Source organism: Cervus canadensis, chromosome 32, assembly GCF_019320065.1.
Source record: "Cervus canadensis isolate Bull #8, Minnesota chromosome 32, ASM1932006v1, whole genome shotgun sequence".
NCBI classification, from domain to species: domain Eukaryota; kingdom Metazoa; phylum Chordata; class Mammalia; order Artiodactyla; family Cervidae; genus Cervus; species Cervus canadensis.
The window spans coordinates 38,183,468-38,206,749 of NC_057417.1; the positions used below are offsets into that span (position 1 = coordinate 38,183,468).

At 64.7% G+C, this 23,282-nt stretch overlaps 2 protein-coding genes across 15 annotated transcripts in view; one reads left to right on the top strand and one right to left on the bottom strand.

Moving 5' to 3' along the window:
- The window catches only part of PKD1 (polycystin 1, transient receptor potential channel interacting), a 39,108-nt gene extending 34,344 nt beyond the window's left edge, over positions 1–4,764 (top strand). For all 5 annotated transcript variants that reach the window (XM_043456115.1, XM_043456118.1, XM_043456116.1 and 2 more), the window contains 10 exons: positions 41–235; positions 595–734; positions 1,114–1,226; positions 1,454–1,601; positions 1,696–1,821; positions 1,971–2,145; positions 2,322–2,612; positions 2,685–2,819; positions 2,895–3,200; positions 3,294–4,764. In XM_043456115.1, coding sequence (XP_043312050.1) covers positions 41–235; positions 595–734; positions 1,114–1,226; positions 1,454–1,601; positions 1,696–1,821; positions 1,971–2,145; positions 2,322–2,612; positions 2,685–2,819; positions 2,895–3,200; positions 3,294–3,764 — 2,100 coding nt within the window. In that variant the 3' untranslated portion in view covers positions 3,765–4,764. The remainder of the gene's footprint in view (positions 1–40; positions 236–594; positions 735–1,113; positions 1,227–1,453; positions 1,602–1,695; positions 1,822–1,970; positions 2,146–2,321; positions 2,613–2,684; positions 2,820–2,894; positions 3,201–3,293) is intronic.
- A 5-nt stretch (positions 4,765–4,769) lies between these two features.
- Positions 4,770–23,282, bottom strand: part of TSC2 (TSC complex subunit 2) — a 29,821-nt gene continuing 11,308 nt past the window's right edge. For 4 of the 10 annotated variants that reach the window (XM_043456128.1, XM_043456121.1, XM_043456130.1 and 1 more), the window contains 28 exons: positions 22,314–22,469; positions 21,450–21,566; positions 20,019–20,141; positions 19,270–19,376; positions 18,938–19,088; positions 18,202–18,324; positions 17,613–17,747; positions 16,198–16,387; positions 15,299–15,392; positions 15,016–15,118; positions 14,705–14,799; positions 13,540–13,668; positions 11,983–12,147; positions 11,687–11,839; positions 11,450–11,562; positions 10,801–11,016; positions 10,135–10,338; positions 9,485–9,553; positions 8,182–8,312; positions 7,464–7,957; positions 7,223–7,298; positions 6,931–7,017; positions 6,029–6,215; positions 5,810–5,949; positions 5,604–5,682; positions 5,437–5,528; positions 5,247–5,345; positions 4,770–5,141 (listed from right to left, as the gene is read on the bottom strand). In XM_043456128.1, the coding sequence (XP_043312063.1) occupies positions 4,971–5,141; positions 5,247–5,345; positions 5,437–5,528; positions 5,604–5,682; positions 5,810–5,949; positions 6,029–6,215; positions 6,931–7,017; positions 7,223–7,298; positions 7,464–7,957; positions 8,182–8,312; positions 9,485–9,553; positions 10,135–10,338; positions 10,801–11,016; positions 11,450–11,562; positions 11,687–11,839; positions 11,983–12,147; positions 13,540–13,668; positions 14,705–14,799; positions 15,016–15,118; positions 15,299–15,392; positions 16,198–16,387; positions 17,613–17,747; positions 18,202–18,324; positions 18,938–19,088; positions 19,270–19,376; positions 20,019–20,141; positions 21,450–21,566; positions 22,314–22,469 (3,999 nt within the window). In that variant the 3' untranslated portion in view covers positions 4,770–4,970. The remainder of the gene's footprint in view (positions 5,142–5,246; positions 5,346–5,436; positions 5,529–5,603; positions 5,683–5,809; positions 5,950–6,028; positions 6,216–6,930; positions 7,018–7,222; positions 7,299–7,463; positions 7,958–8,181; positions 8,313–9,484; positions 9,554–10,134; positions 10,339–10,800; positions 11,017–11,449; positions 11,563–11,686; positions 11,840–11,982; positions 12,148–13,539; positions 13,669–14,704; positions 14,800–15,015; positions 15,119–15,298; positions 15,393–16,197; positions 16,388–17,612; positions 17,748–18,201; positions 18,325–18,937; positions 19,089–19,269; positions 19,377–20,018; positions 20,142–21,449; positions 21,567–22,313; positions 22,470–23,282) is intronic. The other 6 variants (XM_043456122.1, XM_043456126.1, XM_043456125.1 and 3 more) reach the window with 6 other exon arrangements.

Here is a 23,282-nt window from a genome sequence, read left to right on the forward strand (position 1 = left end):
CTGGTTTCCGTGGGCCCCTCTGACGCTAGCCCTGGCCCAGGTCCTGCTGGAGGCGCTCTATTTCTCCTTGGTGGCCAAGCGGCTGCACCCCGATGAGGATGACACCCTGGTGGAGAGCCCGGCCGTGACACCCGTGAGCGAGCGTGTGCCCCGCGTGCGGCCGCCCCATGGCTTCGCGCTCTTCCTGGCAAAGGAGGAAGCCCGGAAGGTCAAGAGGCTGCACGGGATGCTGCGGGTGAGCTCGGGCCCCACACTGGTGCCTGCCCTCCCTTCCTGGCCTCCTGGCCCAGGCAACACCTTCCAGGAGGGCCCGCCTTTCTCGAAAACCTCAATGCGCCCTCCTCCTTCCGCAGGTGGTCTGGGTTCTGTGGGCCCCCCCGTCCCGTGACCTCCTGCTGCCCAGCCTCATGGGGCCCTGGTGCAGCTTGCTGGCCTTCGCAGACCATGTGTGCCACAGGCCTGGTTCTCAGCACCAGCCTCCCTGGCTGCGGGCACTTCGCTGCCCAGCATGTGGAAGCCATGCTCTGTCACAGGCTGCACCCACGGGGCGCCAGGCTGGGTGTGCCTGACTCCAGGGCCATCCCTGCCCCCCAGGGCCTTCTGGTTTACATGTTCTTCCTGCTGGTGACACTGCTGGCCAACTACGGGGATACCTCGTGCCACAACCATGCCTACCGCCTGCAGAGCGCCATCAAGCAGGAGCTGGACAGCCAGGCCTTCCTGGCCATCACCCGGTACGGATGCCCTGTGTGCAGGCACAGGTCTGTCCTCTGGACCAGGGCGGTGCCAATGCCGGCCAGGGTCCACCTCAACCCCGCCCTTGGTGCAGCACAGCCCCTCGGGGGTGTTGGGAAGCGTCTCAGTCCATCTCTGGTCATCAGGAGTGGAGTGGGTGCTGTTGGCCATGGGGAAAGGACACAGGACAGGCCCAGCACAGCTTTACCAGCCCCGAGTGTCAGGAAGCCCAAGCCGTGCCTCCTCCCCTGGGCAGCACTGGCCGCCTCCCGCTGGCCCGGCTGGGACTGGGGTGGTAGTGCGCCCTGGGCCTCTCACCCTGGGGGGCTGGGCCGTGAGGGACGGCCATGTGACTGACTCTGGGTTTGCCGTGGGCAGGTCTGACGAGTTCTGGCCATGGATGTCCCACGTTCTGCTCCCCTACATCCACGGGAACCAGTCCAGGCCAGAGCTGGGGCCCCCACGGCTGCGGCAGGTGCGTCTGCAGGAAGGTGAGTCACTGAGGGGCGCCTTGGCTCTTAGCCTAACTTGTTTCCAAAGGGAAGCCTTTGCCGGGGTCTGGATCCAATGCCCGCGGCTGGGTGACGGCCTGCCTGGGTCTCCTGACGTGCAGACAGTGACACCTACTTCCTGGGGTGCTGGGCGGGCTCGGTGAGGCCCCGCCGAGCTTGGCCTGGAGGCTGGTAAACAGGCAGGGCCCTGGACCCTCTGCTTTCAGCGCTCTGCCCGCACCCGCCTGGCTCCAGGGACCCCGCGTGCTCAGCAGCCTCAGACGGCTTCAGCACCAGCGACTACAGCGTTGGCTGGGGGAGCGCTGCTCTCAACAGCTCCGAGATCTGGGCCTACTCGGCGCCAGACCTGCTGGGGTGAGCCCGGAGGGCGGCCAGGGTGCCGGGGAAAGGGACAGCCCTTCAAAGGAGCTTGCCGGGGCACCGGCGCTGACGCCGCCCCTCCTGGCAGCGTGTGGTCCTGGGGCTCCTGCGCCGTGTACGACAGCGGGGGCTACGTGCAGGAGCTGGGGCCCAGCCTGGAGGAGAGCCGCGCGCAGCTGGGCTTCCTGCAGCTGCACAACTGGATCGACAACAGGTGGGCCCCGTGCTCGGCCCCTCCGCCCACTCCCCGCGCGCTCTGCCCCGTCACCGCGACACCTGCCACCCGAGCCCCTTTGGAGAGCACCGGCCTCTCCCGGCGCTTCTCCCTCCGACTCCCGGCCCCTGCCCGTGCCCTCCGTGCAGAAGCCGCGCCGTATTTGTGGAGCTGACACGCTACAGCCCGGCCGTGGGGCTGCACGCCGCTGTCACGCTGCGCCTGGAGTTCCCGGCGGCCGGACACGCAGTGGCGGCGCTCAGCGTCCGCCCGTTCGTGCTGCGGCAGCTCAGCGCCGGCCTCTCGCTGCAGCTGCTCACCTCGGTAGGCCCCGCCCTCCCAGCCCCGACCCCGCGGCTGTGGCCCGCCCTCCTCCGCGGGTCTGGCCCCGCCCCAGCCTCCTACCTCCAACCTGACCCCGCCCTCCCGGGCCCGCCTCAGGGCCGTGGCCCCGCCCTCCACGGGCCTGACCCCGCCCCGGCCCCGGCCCGCCCCACCAGGTGAGCCTGCTCCTGTTCGCCTTGTACTTCTCGGCGGCCGAGGTGCGCGCCTGGCGCAGGGAGGGGCGCACGCGCGCCACGCGGGCTGGAACCTGGGCGCGGTGGCTGCTGGTGGCGCTGACGGCAGCCGCGGCGCTGGTGCGCTTGGCCCAGCTGGGCGCCGCCGACCGCCAGTGGACCCGCTTCCTGCGCCGCCGTCCGCGCCGCTTCACCAGCTTTGAACAGGTGGCCCAGCTGAGCGCCGTGGCTCGCGGCCTGACCGCCTCGCTGCTCTTCCTGCTGTTGGTCAAGGTGAGGGCTGAGCCGGTGGGTCCGGGCGGGCAGCGTTGGCAGGGTTAGTCGGCTGACGCCCTTTGTCCGCAGGCCGCCCAGCAGCTGCGCTTTGTGCGCCAGTGGTCGGTTTTCGGCAAGACGCTGTGCCGGGCGCTGCCGGAGCTCGCGGGGGCAGCCTTAGGCCTGGTGGTGCTCGCCGCAGCCTATGCGCAGCTTGCTGTCCTGGTAGGTCCCAGTGGGGCCGTGGGAGAGGGTGGCTGAGCCCAGGCCCGCCCCTCACTCGTGCCCCCTCCCCTGCAGTTGGTCTCCTCTTGTGTGGACTCGCTTCGGAGTGCTGCCCAGGCCTTCCTGGTGCTGTGCCCTGGGACCGGGGGCCCTGCCCTGTGCCCTGCGGAGTCCTGGCGCCTGTCCCCCATGCTGTGCACCGGGCTCTGGGCCCTGCGTCTGTGGGGGGCCCTGAGGCTGGGGTCCGTTCTCCTGCGGTGGCGGTACCACACTCTGCATGGGGAGCTGTACCGCCCCGCTTGGGAGCCGCAGGACTATGAGATGGTGGAGCTGTTCCTGCGCCGCCTGCGCCTCTGGATGGGCTTCAGCAAGGTTAAGGAGGTGGGTACGGCCCAGGGGGGGAGAGGGACGCACCCTGGGCCCAGCGGAGCCCAGGGCGCAGCCGGACTGACCGAGCCCCTGTGCCGCCCCCAGTTCCGCCACAAAGTCCGCTTCGAAGGGATGGAGCCACTGCCCTCCCGCTCATCCCGGGGCTCCAAGGCTTCTGCGGAAGTGCCCCCACCCAGCGGGGGCTCCGACGCCTCCCGCCCCTCCACCTCCTCCAGCCAGCTGGAGGGGCTGAGCGTGGGCCTGGGCCGGCCGGGGCCTCGAGAGCTGGAGCCCGAGCCCTCCCGCCTCCATGCTGTGTTTGAGGCCCTACTCGCCCAGTTTGACCGGCTCAACCAGGCCACAGAGGACGTCTACCAGCTGGAGCGGCGGCTGCAGCGCCTGCAGGGCCACAGGAGCAATGTGCCCCCAGCCTCCCCGTCCCCCGGCCCCTCCCCAGGCCTGCGGCCCGTCCTGCCCAGCCGCCTTGCCCGGGCCAGTCGAGGCATTGGCCTGGCTGCAGGCCCCAGCAGAGCATCACTGCGGGCCAGGAACAAGATCCACCCCAGCAGCTCTTAGTGCCAAGGCCTCTAGGCTCCCCTCTCCCCAGGGCGCGCCTGTGGCTCCTCTCTGGTCCCTCGAAGCCAGAGCAGACACCGCTCAGTATTATCACCTTCTGCCACCCTCGGTTGCGGGCCAGGCAGAACAGCTGCACGCAGGTCCCCAGAGAGCAGGCAGGCTCTCTGTGGGCTTCAGCACTTTACAGAGGCCACATGGCCAGCTCGGACCCAGGGTCCCCTCCCACTCCTGTGGGAGGACACAGCAGTGCTGGACGAGTGCCCGGCCTCAGACGCTAATTTATTTCCCGAGTCCTCAGGTACAGCGGGCTGTGCCCGGCCCCCCTCCTGGCTGACGTCTGCCCTGCCAAGGACGCAGGCCCAGGGGAGGGGCCCACACGCCTGTCGTCCTCCCCTAAGTTATTACCTCCTCCGTCCCTGCTCCGTGCACTCGCCTCCAGCTGCCGCCGTGTGTCTGTTGTAATTTATGTGGGGTTAAAATGTATATATTTTTGTACGTCGCTTTATTTTTCAATACAGCCAAGGGATCTGGTGGCTGAAGCAGCCTGTGCCCACTGTCACCCACATTGAAGGGGAGCTGGGACCGCCAGAGCTGGCCTTCCCTCCCCAGACACCTGTCCACCCAGCTGGAGGAGCAGCTGCTGCTTCTCAGATCCAAGTCTGGCCTTGGGCAAGTGCTGGGCAGAGAGGGCTTTTGGAGGGGAAACCCCACCCCAGGCTGGCCTTGCCACCGCCATGGCCTTAGCTTCCTATCCAGGCCTGCTGGTGTCGGGTCTGGGTGAGAGCTGGGACCCTAGAGCTGGTAGGGGAAGATCTCTGCCCGGGGGCTGGCTCCTGGGCCAGGGGAGGTGGGTGTGACCACGTATGTGTGAGGCTGTCCCAATGGCAAGGCCCCAGCAGCAGCCTGGCAGCCCCCCTCCCCACTCCGTTGGGCATGGCCAAAGCTACAGCCTAGATCCCACCCCCCCAAGAGACGAAGTCAAATAAACAAGTTGACTGACTACTTCGTGTCTGTGTCCACTCTGGGGTCTGTGTCCGAGTGCACAGGCCTGGGCCACACCAGCGCTTTATTTGCACAGATAAGTATCAGCCAGTGCCGCACGGGCAGGGCAGGTCCCGCAGCACGGCTGCTCCAACAGCTGGGGGAGCCCAGGCTGTGTCCGCATCGGGGAAGCCCCACGGGTCCGCGTGCCCACCCTGCACGGCCTCACACAAACTCCGTGAAGTCGTCCACAGAAGAGACCAGGCGCTTCCGCTGGCCCGTCTCGTAGGCGGGCGTGGGCTCGACCGGGGCCTGTGCTGGAGCCTTGGCATGACCAGGAGGGTGCGTCTGCATCAGGGGCAGGCTGGCGCTCGAGTAGTGGGCTTCCTCACGGATCTGGGGGAGGGGGGATCTTCAGCACCAAGTCCAGAGGGGGTGGCGCACGCACCCCAGGCTGGCCACTCCACCTCCGTGGAGCACCCCCCACGGCCCAGCTCCTACCCGCTGGCGCAGCCGCTTGATGTGGCGGAGCCTGGCGATCCACTTAGAGGGGTAGATGTCGGTGGGGTTGGAGCGGCTATGGTGCACCTGCGAGGCCATCTGGGGTGGGGTGGGGAGGGCGGGACGGTGAGCCCTGCGTGGGGGCACCTGCGGGCCTGACCCCCACCTCCCAGGGGCCACCTCTGCTCACGTTCGCATGCAGGGCCATCTGGCGGGCCACGAAGGGCAGGTTTCGGTCGGACACGATCTTGGCCATGCTGGTGTCCACAAGGCCCTCCATGTCTGGGGAGACATGGCGCTCATGTGGGGCTCAGCCCTGGAGCCTCTTGCTGCCCCCCTGCCCCCGCCCAGCCTCACCTTTCCTGCACTGCAGAGACACCAGGTTGCACTCGTAGTCCAGGGGGGTGATAATCACGTGGACGAAGTTGAATTGGCCCTGCTCACACGAGAGCAGGGTCACCGTGGTGCCAAGGGCCACTTTCTGCGAGCCCCTCCACACTCAGCCCAGGGCCCAGACCTGCCCCGAGGGCCCCGCGCTCGCCTCTGAGGGCCCCCAAGCACACCTTGATGGTGCCCAACTTGAAGTCCTCGCCAGAGTCATTGTAGACGATGGACACGAAGTCGTTGCCCAGGTGGCGCTTCTTGTCACAGCGGTGCTTGTCCACGTCCTTGGTGGGCATCAGGGTGGCGATGTGGAAGACAGCTGTGGGGCAGGCAGGGCTGAGCGGGGCGGGCTGGGTGGAGGTCCCCGAGGAGTGGGCCAGAGGGCAGGGAGGGCGCACCTTGCATGATGTCGTCGTGCCAGCAATACGTGAACTGGCCATCCTCACCGCACACGTCCAGGCCGCCCAGGTACACCTTGTCCGGCTGGCAGTCCTTGAGCTCAATGAGCTTGCCCAGCCCCGTGAGGAACTCTGTGTACCTGTAGGAGCCGTGCTCATTGGACAGGATGGCAAGCTCGCTGTTGCTCTGCGGGGAGATGAAGGCACGGTAGCACCAGCTCCCAGGCTGCCCCCAGCCACCCCCTGTCCCGGGCCCGCAGGACCCCAAGGGCCTGATGCTGCTGGGGGCCAGGGTCAGGCTGATTAGTGTGCCTTGGCACAGCCCCGCTTCTGCCGCCCACCTGACCAGGGCAGGGCAGCTTCACACCCACTGCCAGGGTGTCACCCCCCTCCACCCCACTGCTCCTGGTCTGTCTGCCGCTGACCTGGGCTGGCTCTGTCCTCAGAAAGACCCAGAGTCCTTGGCTGTCCATCCCTCTCCTCCTGCCGGGCCGGCCCTCGGCCCATGGCAGCCAGGGCACTTCTGAGACTCAGGTCGAGTCAATGCAAACCCTGCACTGGGAACTGCCTGCCTCAAGGGGTGCCACCACGCCCCCCGTCACGTCCTGTCCCCTCGCCACCCCTGCCCAGCACTCCTCTGCATGTCCTTACTTCCTCCACATCTCTGCTCAGAGCCACCTCCCTGGGGTCAGTGACAACCCACCCCCCCCAAGCGCCCTGTGCTCCCACCCAGCCTGTCAATCTCACTCCTGAGTCCCGGAGGGAAGGGAGCTCCATGCACACCTGACACTCTAGCGGCTCCTGCAGAACCCACCTCTGTGGAGGACAAGGACCCCACCCCCAGCAGGGTGGCCACCCTCCGCCCAGCACCCAGGCAGCCCCTGCCAGCCCGGCAGCCTCACCTGGCCTTCTCCCACATACAGGACAGCGATCTTGTGCGTGTCGTACGACGGGATCTGGTCAAGGAGCTGCACTGACCGCTCGAAAGACTGCAGCCACAGAGCCCAGCCTGAGTCCAGGGCAGAAGAGTCCCCTCCTCCAGCCCCTCCCAGCCAGTCACAGCCCAGTGCCTGTCTGGGAGAGGCCTCTCCTCTCGCGGGCCTCCAGCCCCCACTGCCCAGCCGGGGGCTCAGCCCACTGTGCACCTGCAGCCGGGCTCCAGGGGGCCCTGTGGGGGAGAGAGGACCTACCTACCTCGTTAGGCAAAAGGATTGGCTTGTTGGACTCGTCACCGAAGAATGGTGAGTGGTAGAGCTGCAGGAACACAAAGCTGCGGGGGAGAGAAGACAGGTAAGGTCGCAGCCAGCAGTCACAGCCCAAGGGGGAGAGGGCCGGAGCATGGTCACCAAGGAGGCTGGTCTCTGTGGACAGTCTGCCCTGACCAGGCCCCGCCGGCACCAGGCCCCCACAGGAGCACCAGGAAGATGGGGCTCACCTGGGGTTGATGCCGGGCACCTTCTCGGTGTTGGAGGTCCCTGCTCGGCTCTTGAAGGCGTCCCGCTCCACCCTCTTGCCCCTGCGTGACGGGGCCGAATCCGAGATGGTGTAGCCTCGGGGCCGCAGCCCGCTGGGGGAGCGGGGACAGCTGGATGGCAGGGGGCCCTCTGGCTGGGCGGGGCCCCGGCGCTCCTCGCCCGGGGCTGACCAGGCAACACCTTCCCCGTCCAGGATCCCTGACTGTGACCGCGCCTTGGCCTCGGGACTCAGCCGGCCGACCTCAGCCTTGTCCCCCGGGTCCCCCAGAATGTCCTGCAGGGTCTGCAGTTCAGGCGACGAGCTGGACTTGCTCAGGGGCTGCGACGGCTGGAAGGCGAGGTCCACGGAGGCCCGGGAGCTCTCTGAGGAGACTGCCCGCTCGATGGGGATGCCACCAGGAGGCAATTCCTCGGCATGGAATGACTTCTCCTCCTGGCTGGAGGTGGAAGATGACTGGGAAGAACGGATCCAAACGGAACATTCACCAGGAGGCACCGTGGAGCCCACCCAGGTTTACCTGTGGGAATAAAGCCCCACCCATCCCCAGCCAGGGCCTCGGAGCAGCCAGCACCAAGCTGGTGGGTCCCCTTTCCCGAAAGCACTTTCCCGTGCTCAGCCCCGCGGTGCCCCCAGCAGGGGTGATAGGCCCATCAGGCGGCTCCCCCGACTGCACTCACCCTGCTGAAAGCATCGCTGCGCCTGCAGCGCTCATCGGAGCCCAGTGTCGCCTCAAAATCTTCCAACTCGGGAGGCTCTGCTGACAAACCGGCCTCGCCTGGACCTCCCTCCTCCAGGACTACTGCAGAATCTGGAAGGACACAGACGTGCTGGGCGCCGGCCTGTCCAGGAGTCACGTGGCCTCAGGGTACCGGGTTTCCCCATGAGAGACCACAGCAGCTCCCCAGCAGGGCCTGGCCCAAGGCTCTCCTGCCGGGAGCTCTGGGCCACCCCCTCCCATCAAGCCAGCTGGAGGAGAACATTCTGAGTACCCTGACACAGGCGGTCTCTTCATGGGCTCCCAGGGGTCAAGATGGGGGGCACCTGGCCCCTTGGAGTGCCCACCTGCCCATCCCAGCATCCACAGAAGCTGCCTGGGCTCCCCCAGCAAGGCAGGTGGGCAAGGGCAGACCGGACCCCTGTGCAGAAGCCCCTGCCTGAGACAGGGCCCGGCCCAGAGGAAGGGCCTCGACCAGCCTTCAGGAGCCGGGAGAATTCCAGGCTCCTCCCTGAGAGGCCCTAGTGAGAGACCAGTGAGGGGCCCCATGCGCACACGGGCTCTGAAGCTTTCTGGAGGGTGGAGGTTCGCCTGCTGAGTTCATACCGACCCAGAGCCAGGCAGCTAAGGAGGGAGCATGACCCTAAAGCCAGGTTTCCTGTGCCAGCGCCAGGACGAAGGGCTGAGAAGAAACGACCGAGTCAGCGTAGCCCCGCACTGCGCAGTCCGTCAGCTGCCTCGAGAAATCCTGCCGCGCCCTCCCCGAGCCAGTCCTGCCCACGCGGGAGGCCAGGGCGGCTGGAGCACCTAGCCAGCCACACCCTCTGGCCAGGGCCTGAGAGCAACGGGCTGGGAGCCAGCCTTCAGGGCCCTTGGGCAGCCTGTGTGTATGGCAGACACACCCCATTTGTGGGCTCAGAAGGCCCGTCAGCACCAGAGCCAGGGCGGGGCAGCTCTGTCCTCTGCCAGCCTCTAGGGTGCAGTCGCCCAGGTCACCCCCTCAAGCTGAAGATGGGGCTGGGAGGGTCCAACACACTTGGGAACAGAACTCGGCCACGGAGGGCACAAGGAAGTGGGGGCTCCTGCCGGCAAAGCACAGGCGTCCTGCACTGACGTCCTCATGCGAGTCGGGGCGGCTCCCCGAGGTGATGAGAGGCTCAGACGGGGTCGGGGAGGGGTGACTGGAGGAGGGACGATGACAGCATCTACGAGGCAGAGTGGCGCTCTGCAGCAAACACCGCTTTCCTTAAAGAGCGTACGAATACCTGCCCAGGAAATGCTCCTGTGCAGCCTTCCTTGGCACCTGGACTGGCACAGGGAGGAGAAAGAGGCCACTGCAAGGGAAACCGTGAGCGGCCCGTCAGCAGGAGGAAGGCCACGCACAGCCGAGCCGAGAGGACAGGCACCACCGGTCCTGCAAGGACCCGAGCCTGGGGAGAGAGAGGGGCGGCCAGCAGCCGGCGCTCACGCCAGCGCTCCCAGCTGCTCGGGTGCACGCTGGGGACAGGAGCGCGCTTCTCCTCCTCACGAGTGGTCACCCAGCTGCAGGGAAGCGGGGAGGAGGGCAGTGCAGATGCAGACGGGCACAGGTTGAGCTTGGCGCGTCCACACCCACACCCCAGCAGCAGTGCGGCCACCTCCAGGACCCTGAGCGCCAGGCGCCCAAGGGGAGTGCAGAGCAAGGCCCGTGTCCACCCGACGAGCGGGGCCTCCAGCCACCGATTCACAGTACCACGTCTCCAAAGGAGGGTCCCCCAGGAGCAGGCCCCTCAAGCGCCAGGTCTGCAGACGAGTGTGCCCCGTGTGCAGCCGGCCTCCTCAGTGCCCAAGGCTGGCAGTGCCAAGACGGCCCAGGACCCCACGCGGCTGTCCGCCCTCAGATGTGGCACACAGTTGGGCGGGGGCCAGCACTCACCTGTGTTGGAGCGCGGGGGCGGGGGCGGCTTGGCCGAGCCAGCCGCCGGTACCGACAGCGACTTGTACAGGGCTGTGTCGCGGCGCTCCTTGAAGCGCTCGGCGGCCATGAGGGCGTTCGACAGCTCCTGTAGCGGCATGCTGTTGATGTCCGAGGAGAAGGGGCTGAGCGGGTTCTCCAGGCTCATCAGCCAGCTGGTGTTGCCTGTGGGCGGGCTCAGGTCTCAGCGCAGCACCCCCAGCAGCCCTGCCCTCCACTGTCCCTGGGCAGCCCCAGCTGTACCCTGCTCTGCTCTGACCGGGGTCCACAGGACAAAAATGACTAGGATACAGAGGGATGACCATGTAAGGACCCAGAGAGAAGATGGCATCTAAGAGCCCAGGAAAAACAAGCCCTGTCCACAGCCCTGACGCTCAGCTCCCGGGCCCCTGGGCGGGAGGCAGGAGGTCCTGTGGTTACAGCCACCTGGCCCAGCAAGGCTTTGCTGTGGCGGCCAGAGCAGGCCAGCTGCTGCCCGGCCCTCACGTCCACCCCTGGGGACTCAGCTCAAGGTGACCTCCTGACTGCCCGCCACCGGCTCCCGCGTGTCCAGAGCATTTGCATCACTGTGCACGCACATGCTGACAGCAGCCCAGGCCAGCCGAGCACGGGCCTATCCCTGGGTACCTGTGGGTCTGCGGACCAGGATCTCCGCCCAGCCCTGGGTCAGCAGGGGCACGTAAGCAGCCAGGTTTGTCTTCTCCTTCTGCGCCGGGAGCGGGCTGCCAGCTGAAGCCTTCTCAGGCTGGCCGGCTGGAGCAGTCTGGGAGCCTGGGGAGGTGGGGCGGCTGGGAAAGTGGGAGGCTGCAGTGTCCAAGGCACCCACACGAAGGCCATGGCCCCCTGGGGAGGAGGAGAGGGGAGGGCTGGCGACCACCACCACTTGGCCCAACAGGCCTGGCTGCTCCAGCAGGGGCCCGGCCTGCCAAACTCCGAGCCGGGGCTGAGGCAGCCCAGTCCTCCCCAGGCATGGCCCTCAGTGTCGAGTTGGCCTTGGTGGACCCAGGACAGCAGGCAAGAGCCCCAGAACTCACCAGTTGAACCATGGCTCATTTAAATGACAGCAGAGAAAGCCCCAGGGGTGGGCCGGGCTGACAGCTCGCAGCTGTGCAGAGGCCGTGTCCCCTCTGCACCCAGTGGGGAGGGCTTGCAGGCAGCACTCAGTTCCTCAGCCCCCGGGGCCAGGTCTGAACAGACTGCCCTGCACCACAGCTCCAGGACTCTCTGGGCTTTGCAGATGCCCTGGGTGGGAGGCGGGGTGGGGGTGGAGGCTCACCGGACATGGAGCGGACCCGGTCCCGGGCTCCGTGGTACACCTGCTGCCCAGCCTGGGACTCCAGCTTGGCGGGCGCCTCCTTTGTCTGTCTCACGTGCACACCAGGGTCAGAGCTGAGGACAGAAGGGTCCCAGAGTGTGACTGAGGTAGTCCATGGGCTCAGACGGTCTGACACGCTCATGCAGGCGTGGGCTCAGGATGGAGGCCAGGCAGACAGAGGCAGAAAGCAGTGGTCACCTCAACTCTGGGCCACCCTGCAGCTCTCCCGAGTCCAGGCCTAGCAGTGACCGGGTCCCCGTCCCAACGCTCGTCGTCACGGTGACAAGCTTGTTCCCAACCAGCCAGGTTTTGGTCCTGCCACCAGCCAGGAGGAACTCTCCTACGGGGGACCTGAAAGCACAGGAATAGGTCCACACCTCACTGGGTGGGCGCCCTGGATGGCCAAGGCAACCCCATACCATTCCTGCGGCCGCTCTGGCCGAGGGCAGTCACAGATGAGCGCAGCCCTGCCCTGTCCTGGAGCCAGCTCGCACCTCTTGGGGACCGCCGTGAAGTTAGAGAACACGTATCTGGCCATCATGTCCAGACATGTCTCTGTGAGCTCCAGGTGAAGGTTTTTCAAGTTGTCATCGGCCTGGGCCATCGAGCTCTCGTCTGCAGACCCCAGGCTGGCGCTCGTGAGAGAGGTCTGGATCCTGCTAGAATAGGAGCCACGGCAAGGTCAGGTGCCAGCAGGGGCCGAGCCGTCTACCACCGGGGCCAAAGCTCAAGGCATGCAGGTGCAGAGGGGTCGCGCTCAGAAAGACCCAGCAGGGCGCGTGGCCCATTGAACCACAGCTTGCCAAAGAATGGATACACTGCCCCGGGGGGCAGGCAGACAGGGGCTTATGGACAGATCCAGGCCGGCTCGTCGGAGCAGAGGCCTCGGAGACCGGGAGAGAGGCTGGCCCCTCACCAAAGCAGAGGAGAATTAGGTGACCCCTTTGTGGCAGAACAGTGGAGTCATGCAGAGACGCGGAGACCACAGAACACAGACGAAGATTGCATTCTGCCCCCGGGCCTCCCATGGAGGACAGGCAGGGTCTGGGTCCCAGGTGAGGCTCTGCATTCACCCCCACACTCGGCCGGCCAGCCCCACCCCGCGATCAGGAGGAGGGGCTTGTGCAGGTCTCACTCCAATACAAATTTGACACCCCCGTGGCTGTTTTGCTCATGATAAATAAGTTATTGAAAACAGCTGAGAGGGGAGCCTCCCTGACAACTCCCCAGCCCTGACTCCCATCCAGGTCAAACCCCACTCGGGGAAGCCAGGCTCAGGCTGGGGCCCAAGCCAGGCATCAGCAAGGAGCTGGGTCTCCGAGCTGTGGGACGCTGAGGCCTGAGGGGGCTTCCAGGTGAGAAGACGGTGTAGCCTGGCCCATGGGCATGAAGCAGTGAACCCCCACCCCCAAGAGCCCAAGACACAGCAGAGGAAGTGACGAGGCCGCACCCCTGGGGAGGTCAGGCCTTCCACGCCCAGCCCCTCGCAGGCTGGCCCCCTGGCCCACTGCCCTACACAGAAGCCCCCGTTCCCTCTCACCTGCCACAGAAAGCAGAGGAAAAACTTTCCCAGAGGAAAAACTCAAGAAGAAAGCCCACTTGAGAGAAAGTGAGAGAAAAGCCAAACCCTGGAGAGTGTGTCCTCAGGTGACCGGCATGGGTGTGGCTTTAGTTTGCAAAGGCCCGTGACCTCTGGGACAGGCCTGTGGGCGCTGCCACTGGACACCAGCTGCCTCACAAGGGTCACCCCGCTTCGGGCCCCCAGGCCAGCCTCTGAGGACGCCGTGCAGCTAGCCCGTGCTAGTTCGAGGCCAGGTGACAGAATGCAACCTTTCCAGCCCTCTCCACCAGGCTCCCTGCCCCAGAGCCCCGGCCACGCGGCCCAAGGGCTGCCAGGCGGGCTCTCCTCCACTCTGGCCGGGGAGGGCATGGGCAGGTGACGAGGTCATGCAAGCAGCCCCATGCACCACCACCCGGGTGCTCCCGCCTGGCAGCGCCACTCACGGGCCCAGCTCCAGGGTCCGAGCCCCCCGCCCGACAGAGCCCACTACCTGCGGACCACATGTTCAGACACACTGATGCTGCGGCACCGGAAGGCATCGGCTGCAGAGCTCTCCTTGAGTTCTTTCACGGGTGGAGAGTTATTCAAGCCTTGTTTGGGGGGTCTGGCTATCCTCAAACTACCAGGTGAGGAAGGAAGGCCCAAGCCCCAGAGAGCCCAGCTCCCGGCAGGGAGGACAAGCCATTGGAGGGATGAGGAGGAAAGGTCACAGGCCACAGGGTCAGGATGGAGAGCCCGCGGGTGAGATGAACAAAAAACCATGCCAGAGGCCAGTTAGCGGGGGAGAAACAGAAAACAAAAACGCATGAAAATACATCGTGTAAACATGACGGCGAAAAAGTAAGGTTTCACGCATGATACTAAAACAAAGAACATTAGTGCAAATTAAACATGTGTGGATCACACCGCACGGCAGATTCCAGGCTGTGCTGACCAGGTGTCCCGCCCCCCTTGCTCGGGACCAGCTCCAGAAAAGGCCAGTTCTAACTCCAGGCCCAGCCCCAGCTGCTGGGGCCCTGAGAGAACAGCCTCTGACTCAGGCCACACTGACTTCTGGAAAATGCCGTATTCCCACCAGGGAGAGCCAGGAAAGCTGGACGGGAAGGGGGGGCGAGACAGGGGGCAGCCGTTCAAATGGAATGCAAAACAAGAACACAAGGCCTAGCACGGCTCTTCTCAGATTTGGCGAAAGCAGCTGAGATGAAGAGCGTGTCCCTGGTTGGCAGTGGGTTGGGGGAGAGCGTGGGGGAGCAGGCCACCGCGGTCTGAGGCTGGGCGTCTGCGGCCATGGGCCCCCATCCAGGCCAGGTGTGGGCTTCTCAGAAGTCAACCCTGGGCTCGTTCAGTGGAGTCAGCCCCAAATCCAGACGCCCTAGCACTACCTGGCATCCCAATCTCCAGCTCGGCGAGTCTATGCTTGCCCACCATCCAGGCAGGACCAGCCAGGATCCAGCACACAGGCTCAGCCAAAACGAGGCCACAGAGGGCACGGGCCTCTCTGGCGTTCTGGGACTGCTTGCCTCCCGAACCCAGGGCACCTGGCGCTCAGCACGGCTTCAGGGGGCTCGCCCTCAGCCACAGCCCGAATCCACTCCCTGGCCTTGTCACTGCGAGGCCCCGCTGGCAGGCCTGCCCCGCCCACACAGGTCCCGCACCTCTTGGGCCTCTCATTGAGACTGGTGCTCCGCGCTCTGAAGCTGTCCTTCTCGGGGGTGTCATCAAAGGACAGGAGGACGTTGGAGCGCAGACCCTGGCAGAGAGGAGCAGAGCTGAGCCACAGGCCAGGAGGCGCCCACAGGCTTTCTCCCGCTGCCCCTGCCAGGGCCACACAGGGACCCCGCGAGCCTGGGGCAAGCCACAGGCCCAGGACGTGGGTGCCATGAGTTGTGCCCCAAAGGTGCCCACCTCTCTCCCCCGCTGGTCACCCTGCTCCAGCTGTGGATGGCCAATGGCCTCGCTGGCTCACCTTGGTGATGTAAGGAACAAAGTCCTTCCGGAAGGGCAGGCGGCACCTGATGAACCACATGGCTATGACGTGATGGGCCAAGCACACGATGTACTGATTGAACCTGCCGAGGAGAAAAGGAGGTGCTGGCGGCCCAGGGAGGGACCCAGGGAAATGTGCCAGGAGGGAGGGCGGCAGGTCAGAGGTGCCAAGACCAGTGGGCCTTCTATGAGCAGAGGCCTCCAGCTGGCCCGGGGCACACCGAGGAGGCAGCGGCCTGCAGGGATGCACAGCCAGCACTTACTTAGAGGGGTTGGTATACGGCAGGGAAATGGCAAACACGCTGGCGTACTGCTCTGCTGCGAAGTTCCTGTAGAGGTGAGGCAACCTGGCCAGAGCTGCAACAAGGAGAACCAGTGAGGGGCCCGACGGCTGGGCAGACGGGCCCACAGCCACAGCAGGGCTGGGCGCCAGCGTCCTGTGCTGCGTGTCTAAAGCCAGCCCTGCTATCCCGACACGAGAAGGCAGCGAAGGAGCGAAGGGGGCAGTCCCCCCACCCCTGGGCCTTGGTTCCAAGGGCTGCAAACAACGGCCCCCTGGCTCCATACAGACTCACTTTACGACCTATGAGCTAAGAACGCTTTCTACCTTTATAAAATGTTGTAAACAAAAAAAAATAAATAAATAAAATGTTGTAAACAAAAAGAATATACAGTCACGGCTGGCCCCAGATGGCCTTTTACAGAAGCAAAGCCCTGCTCTGCTCCTGCTGTCCACGTGCCTGAGGCCTGCTGAGGACGAGATACCCAGGGACACTGGGGAGGAAGGGGCGAGCCAGGCACCCCCCAGCTCCTGGACACTCCAGCCTGAGAGGTGAGAGGCCCTCCGAGCTGTGCCTGTGCTGAGGGGACAAAGGGAAGGCTGAGAGCCAGGCCGAGCATGGGGCCCAGGGCCAGCCAACGGGCAGCTTCTGGCCACTGGCCCTCAGGGGCCAGGAAGGAAAGCCCTCAAGCAAGAGGGGTGGGGGGTGCAAGGGCCCTGAGGCTGCAGAGGGGCCCATGGGGCTCAGCACACCTACCCACACCAAGGGGAGGTGAGAGTCAGCAAGGATAAATTATTTCAGGCAAGGCGCAGCCCCAAACACGAGAGCCCACCCCACTGACACCCCTCCCGGCACACGTGAGCACAGCCGCAGACACATACTGGACAGAAACTCGAGTAGCGGGATGGCCATGCTGGCCGTGGCCGAGATGTGTGTGAGCTTCACGACCAGGACGGGCAGCGCCTTGAGGATGACATCGGGCATCTCCACGCTGCACACGGCCAGGGCCACCACGCACTGGCTGGCACAGCGGTAGATGAGGCCTTGTTCCAGGCAGTACACCATCTCCCGCTGTGGACGGCACGAGGACTCACACCAGGCCCTCCATAGGCTGGCCCGTGCCCCTGCCCCGTCCACAGAGAGCCCCTCTGGGGAGCCAGGGCCTGGTCTCTCCACCCCCACCCCAGAGGGGAAGGCCAAGGGCCTTATCCCAGGTCTCAGGGGCCCCAAGGCGGCAGCGCCACCAGCAGCTGACCCCCCCAAGCCCAGTGGACAGCGAGACCTCCCTGACGCCTCCCCACACACCCCCAGCCCACTCCAAAGCCAGGACATCCTGGGCTCAACTCCCTGGGCTCTTGAATCCCCAGCAGTCTGCCATGGCGAGGCGGCCAGGCCCACACCCACCCTGGGCCGAGTCCCCAAGAGACAAGTACCGGCTCAGGCCACAGCCTCGGGGCAAACCACCTGGGCCCTGGGTGATTCTGACCTCCTGCAGCCAGCGCCCCCGCTCAGTAACACTCTGGGCCTCACGGGTCCTTGGGGAAACTTCAGCCCAATATGGCCAGCTACCCCAGGAGTGCAGCCAGTGAAAACCAGGCCGGGCCACACAGGAGGAGCTGGGCTTACGTTCTCCTGGAGTGCGAGTGGGCAGTGAGGTGGGGAAGCCAGGCGCAGTGAGCCCCCACAGCACTGACCGGGAGCGTGGGCTCAGGGCCCACAAGGTCCTGCTCTAGCGCCTCGCCTTGCCCTGACCATCCCCACACTTCTGTTCCCTGCTCAATGAAGATAGAGTGACCAAGACAAGTGTTCGGAACTTAGAGTGAGGTGACAGCTCCTTGCAGGCCTTGCACCCAGCAGTGTGGACCTGAGGAGACAGGCTTTATCATGCGTGCTTGTTGCTCCTGATCACAGACGTGGAGGCAGAGAGAAGTGGGGGGCCCTCGGCCCACCCAGCCTGCCTCTCCACACACGTCCACGTCAATCAAGAGGCTGAACACCAACCCTAAAGCTGGAGTAAAGACAAGCCAGGCAATGCTCCTTAAAAACAAAACGGGGCTACGTTGGGAGGGGACATTCAAGGGCTGCATAAGCCCATACCCGGAGAGAACTCGGGCGCATCAGTGAGTCCAAACGTCCGTGGTTCTAGGCTGAGCCAGCCCATGCCTGCGGTGGCCCCAGGAGGAAACAAAGCCAGCTGCCCTCGCCCTGGCCCAGCACCAGGTTATAAGGAAGACACTGGGCCGCTCTAGCTGAGGCCAGCATCCTGGGGACCAACTGTCCCTCTCCCGCCTGTTACCTGTCTAGTTTTGTCCAAGTAGTTGTGATAAGAGATCAGTGCTGTCAGCACAGGAACCACAGCAAGATGCAGGTCGGTTCTGGAGAAGCCTTCCGGGGTGCCTCGGAGCCGCTCCAGGGTCTTGGGACCTGAAAGCTAACAGCCATAGCCCAGATGTGAAGCTCTGTCGGCAGAGAGATCAGGCCAGGTGGCCGGAGACCCAGGCAGGCCCCTGAGAATGGAGGCCCAGCGGGAGGATGGGCCAAAGGCCTGGGACCCTCCTGCTGCCTTATCTAACCAGCAGTCTGCTTTCTCGGAGCAGCAGGACACCTGCTGACCCGCTAGGGAGACAGGAGACGGGATGCCCATATCACGGAGCTCCTTGGAGGAGCAGGGAGGAGTCAGGACCCCGTCCAGGCCTGTGAGCTCAGCCCTTTGCTGAGGCCCCTGATCCCCCACAGGTGAGCCAGACTGGACGACGGGGTCCTGAAGGCCCCTCCTGCGCTCCAGCCAGGGCCTGAGCCTCTGAGGCAAAATTGTTTGTGCTATACATGGCCCCGCGCACCCCCAGGCTCCGTGGACCAGGGGAGGGCCAAGGTGGAAGGCGCACCATGGAGCAGAGGGCAGCGGACAGCTGGTCGACGCTGCATGGGGAGGTGAAGATGAGGACCTTGTAGCGCAGCGACTCGGGCAGCTTGCTGAGCACCAGCTTCAGCACCTTCCAGTCGGACTCCTGCAGCAATGGGAGACGGATCTCAGGGCTGGGAGCTCCGTCTGGGCGGCAGCAGGGCTCGAACCTGCTCTCTTGCATGACTTGGCCCTCTGTCCCTGCAGCTCGCACTTGGGAGGGTCAGTCCTGGGCCGTGGCCGCTGCCTCCAGACGCCAGGTGGGCGGGAGGCCCAGCTCCAACTCCAGTGCAGGCAACTTACCCGCCCCACGGCCAGGCCCGGGTCCCTCCTGCCGCTGGAATCTCGCACCTTCCAAGACTGCCCTCAGCCACCTCCCTCACACCCCGTGACATAAAATGCCCCCATCCCCCTCGCCCCACATCGTCTGTCAGAGCCTCCCCCGAGGCACGCCCCACTCTACAGTCCAGCTGCCTGTCCACGTCCTTCACTCTTGTACCAAAACCACCTCCCAGAGGTCGAAGGCCTCCTGGGCTCCACACCCAGCTTCCAGGGATGCACTGCCCATTGCAGGCACTCAGCACCCCACTACGGAACGACTGAGGGCCCTCAGGCTTGAGCGCCCTCCAAGGTCACCCACATGGGGAAGGGGCTGAGTGCCCGGGGAGCACCCACAAAGCTCAGTCTGACCCAGTGCAGCTGGGAGCCCGGCCCCTCACCTGCTTCAGACACTGCAGCAGAACACGGAAGAGCAGAGAGTAGGGCAGGGAGCCGAGACGCACGGCCGGGCCCGCGGGTGCGGGGCCAGGGGGCCCGGTGGGCGGGGACAGGGGCCCCCCAGCCTTCTTCTCAGAGCTCCTCTCCGTCTCCCTGTGGGAGCAGGCGGGACCTCGCTGAACCCAGAGCTCCCGCTCCAGCAGGCTAAGGATGGACGTAGGCCCCAAGCCCCAACCAGGGCTGTCCGCCGAGGCCTCTAGAGCCGTCTCCAGCCCCAGTGCCACCCCAGGGTGAGAGTAGCCAGCCACCACCCCGACCCGGGCCCCGGACGTACAGGTAGTCACAGACGCAGTAGGGGCTGAACCTCACGAGCCCATCCTTGCTGGGTAGGCCCAGGCGGTGCAGCGAGTCGGCCCGCAGCTGCAGCAGGAAGTCAAAGGCCTGCGGAGAGCGGACGGAGTGGTCCGACAGAGCAGGACACCGCTGCCCAGTCACGCAGGCTCTCGGCAGAGGTGGCCACCCCAACGGCAAACCCGCCCCAACTTCACGGCACCCGTGGCCTCCCCATGGGGCCTGTGACATCCCCACAACAGCTGGGCAACACCAGTCTCTTGCCCGGGGCAGGGAGCGGACGCCTGGCACCCGGCCAGGCAGCAATGCATGGCCTGGGGTACTGCCAGCAGAGCTCTACTCAGGACACCCTCACCCCCCAAACACAGAGGGCCGTCCCCTCAGGCAGACGCTCCATGAGGGACAGGGCTCCCCCTCCAGTCACCTCTGCTCACCCTGCCGCCAGCTCCCCAGGTGGAAGCTCAAGCCAGGGTGCCCCGCCCTGCCCTCCACCGCCAGGCTCTGGAGCACCAGGACCCCCTAGAAGTCAGGGCAATTCCCGCTCTCTGCCCCCATCTCAGAACCCCATGTGACTGAGAGGCACACAGACCACAGGCCAAGGAAGCAGCAGCCTCAGCTGGTGCAAAGGAGGGACAGTCTGCTACAGACCCCCTGGGGCCCCGCCACCCCTCCAGCCGGCAGTCATTGCGTTTACCAAGCCGGCTGCAGCTGCTGGGCGCCCCGGGCACACACCTGCAGACGGATGCTGCTGGCAATGGGCAGGGTGTAGCTGTGCTTGTAGTGGAGCTGAATGTGGCCGACCAGTGTCTCGTACACGCGTGTGGCATGGCTGGCGGGCAGGGCGTACAGCTTGGTCTGCAGAGAGAGTGCTGGTCACCGCGAGGCAGGAGGCCGAGATGCAGCCAGGGAGCCAGCACCATGGTGTCCCGGGGAGCAGCCAGGTAGGCACTGAGGTAACTGGCCACATCTACCACCCTGTACAAACCCTGCGAGCCACCAACGCCACTCTGGGGCTTCCTTCCACCGGTAGGGCCCCACATACCCCGCCTTGGTGATGGTGAAACACCAGAGACAGTCACGCGTCTGTGTTGTCAAAGGGAATCAGATAAGAAATAGGAAAACTGCCCGACGCCTCAGCCATGTGAGGCAGAACGCACGTGTGCTGATGGAACCTTCTCAACACCACGAGGCGAAGTGGGACAAACGGGGTGGGGGATCACCCTGCACAGCAGGTGTGTGCACCCCATGCGGGCCCATGAAGGGGGCTATCCCCTCACGGTGGGGCGGTCATTATCCCCGCCCCCTCCACAAGGTCAAGGAAACCTCCTGGCAGGCAAAGCCTGAGGGGCTGGGGAGGCAGATGGCGCTCAGGGCTGCCAGCAGCCTGGTTTGGGGAACGGGGTCAGGGGTTATGGGGTGGGCCTGGGGTCCCCTCTGTGGTACTCTAAGCCTTGGAGAAGACTTAAAACACGTATCACTGTACAGAGACACACACACACGCGTGCGCGCGCGCGCTTGACAGCCCCAGGTCTCCAGGCTGGATTTCCAAGTGAGAGCAAGACCGTCTCTCCCTCTTTCCCCATAGCAGGGTTCTGGTCCATCCAGACCACAGGGCTCCTCAAGACCCCGCAAGTCAGCACACAGGGAGCACGAGGCTCCTGTCGACAAGACGCTCAGGAGGTGCCGCTCAGTGTTTGTAGCAAATACATTTTAAACTTCCACGTCAGGTAATAAAAGTCCACCATGTATAAACTTTACGGGAACTTTTCTACCATCAACGTTTTACAGAGTAGTTGATGATCCAACTGACTGAAACATTTCACTTTACAAAATACAGATCCTGGCAGGTGACCTTAAGTAGCACTGCAATGCTTTGTCCGTCAGCGATGGAGGGCTGGTGGCCACTGCCACCAGCCTGCCAGGATGTGAAGGGATGGCCACGGCACCAGCGACCCCAGGGGTACCACAACCGGGGGGCCAGACAGACGGCAGCGCTCCCTGCCTTCCTGGCCACGGGGACAGCTGAGGCAGTTCTGCACTGACTCGGGGCCTTGTCTACCCTGCCGTGAGGACTCTGACCTGGCCCCATGGCACCCAGGAGGCAGGACCACCTGCAGGAGTGCGCAGGTCCCCAGGGAGCAGCACCCTTGAGGCAGAGCCCACCTGAAGGATGACCAGGAGCCCCAGGACCGCAGTCTTCACGTCCTCCAAGGAGGCCGAGTATGCGGCCACATCCCTCTCCTCCAGCTCAGGGGGCGGCGAGAGGGAGCGGGCGATCACCTGCAGAGAGAAGACCTCCTCTAAACCCCAGCTCCGGGCTCCCTCAGGCAGCAACCATCACCTCCCCAGTTCTCTACCAGCGAGTGCGTTCTCCTCTGTTTCTCAGAAGGAAGGGAGCCATCCACCCAGTCAAGGCACAGATTAGAAACTGCTGCTGCTGCTAAGTCGCCTCAGTCGTGTCCGACTCTGTGCGACCCCATAGACGGCAGCCCACCAGCCTCCCCTGTCCCTGGGATTCTCCAGGCAAGAACACTGGAGTGGGTTGCCATTTGCTTCTCCAATGCATGAAAGTGAAAGTGAAGTCGCTTAGTCATATCCGACTCTTAGTGACCCCATGGACTGCAGCCCACCGGGCTCCTCTGTCCATGGGATTTTCCAGGCAAGAGTACTGGAGTGGGGTCAGAAACTGCAATGCATTTTTTTTTTTTTGCATTTTTTTTTTTTGCAACGCATTTTAAAACTAAAAGAAAAGGGGGCTAGTTGTGCAGAAGAACAATGGACCCAAGCCCTGCCCCAGCCAGCCCTTCCTGGAGCCAGAGAGACACGTCCCAGGGCCCCAGGCAGCAGGGCTGCAGCTGGCCTGGCCAGGCCTCCCAACCCCGGGAGGGAACCAGCGTCGGGGAGACTCAGGCAGTCACTCTGCAGAGAACACACGGCAGGTCCAGGGAACGCTGCTGCCTGCTGGGCTCCGCCACCGGGAGGGGTCCCAGTGGCCGCCTGGGCCCCCCAGGTTCACGCGGCTCTCACTTTCTCAATGATGTCCAGTAGGCTGTTGAAGTGGTGGGTATGGCAGCCTTCGGCCAGATCTACCAGCAACTGGGTGGCCAGCTTCCGGACCTGGTGGTCTCTATCCTCAGGGATGTGGGAGAGCTGCGAGATGACCACTGAGTTGATAAGCTCCTCCTGCAGCAAGCACAAGAGCAACGAGGTGAGCCTCTGGCCATGGCCGAGATACACCAACATGTCATTCCAGACTTGGGACGACCCACGGCAGGGGTGTGCGAGAGCCAGAGGGGCGCTCGGCACAGCCCCTCAGCTCAGGACAATGACAGGTACACAGCGGTCCAGCGTGGGCAGAGTCCACGGGTGCAGGCTCAGACGTGAACACGGCAATGACTGTGTCCCCGCTCCCGCAGTGTCACGATTCAGAAGGACCCCATGCGGAGGGCCCTCTGCGTGTGCGCTGATATCACGGAGCCCACTGTCATGGGGCCGCAGGAGGCGCTTTAACAGAAGCAGCTACAAGGCACTATAGGAGCGGAGAACAAGACAAGATGACCCCAACACAAGGGACTTGGGAACCCAGAGGGCTTCCTGAAGAGGCAGTGCTGAGCTGGACTCTGAAGAGTGAATTCCAGCAGACAGAGATGCAGAGAAAGGGGAGGCTGAGAGGGCAGGCGGGGCCAACAGGTCCCAGGAGCAGCAGGCGCTACAGTGAGGCCGCCGTGAGGAAGGTGCTGGAAGAGGGGAGACACCTGGCGCCTGAGCGCCTCCCCCGGAGAAGGCAGCCCAGCAGGCGGGGCTATGGCTGCTCTGGAAAGAAGGGCAGCTTCTGGCCCCAAATCCAGAGAAGGATGCACCAGAAGGGAAGCAACACAGCAGAGAGGCAGGCAGGGCGTGACCCCACCATGGCAGCGGGGGACCCACCCAGAGTCCGGAGGGCGAGCATGATCACAGAGTGAAAGGAAAACGTCCCCACACAAGTCTGTTTTCCTG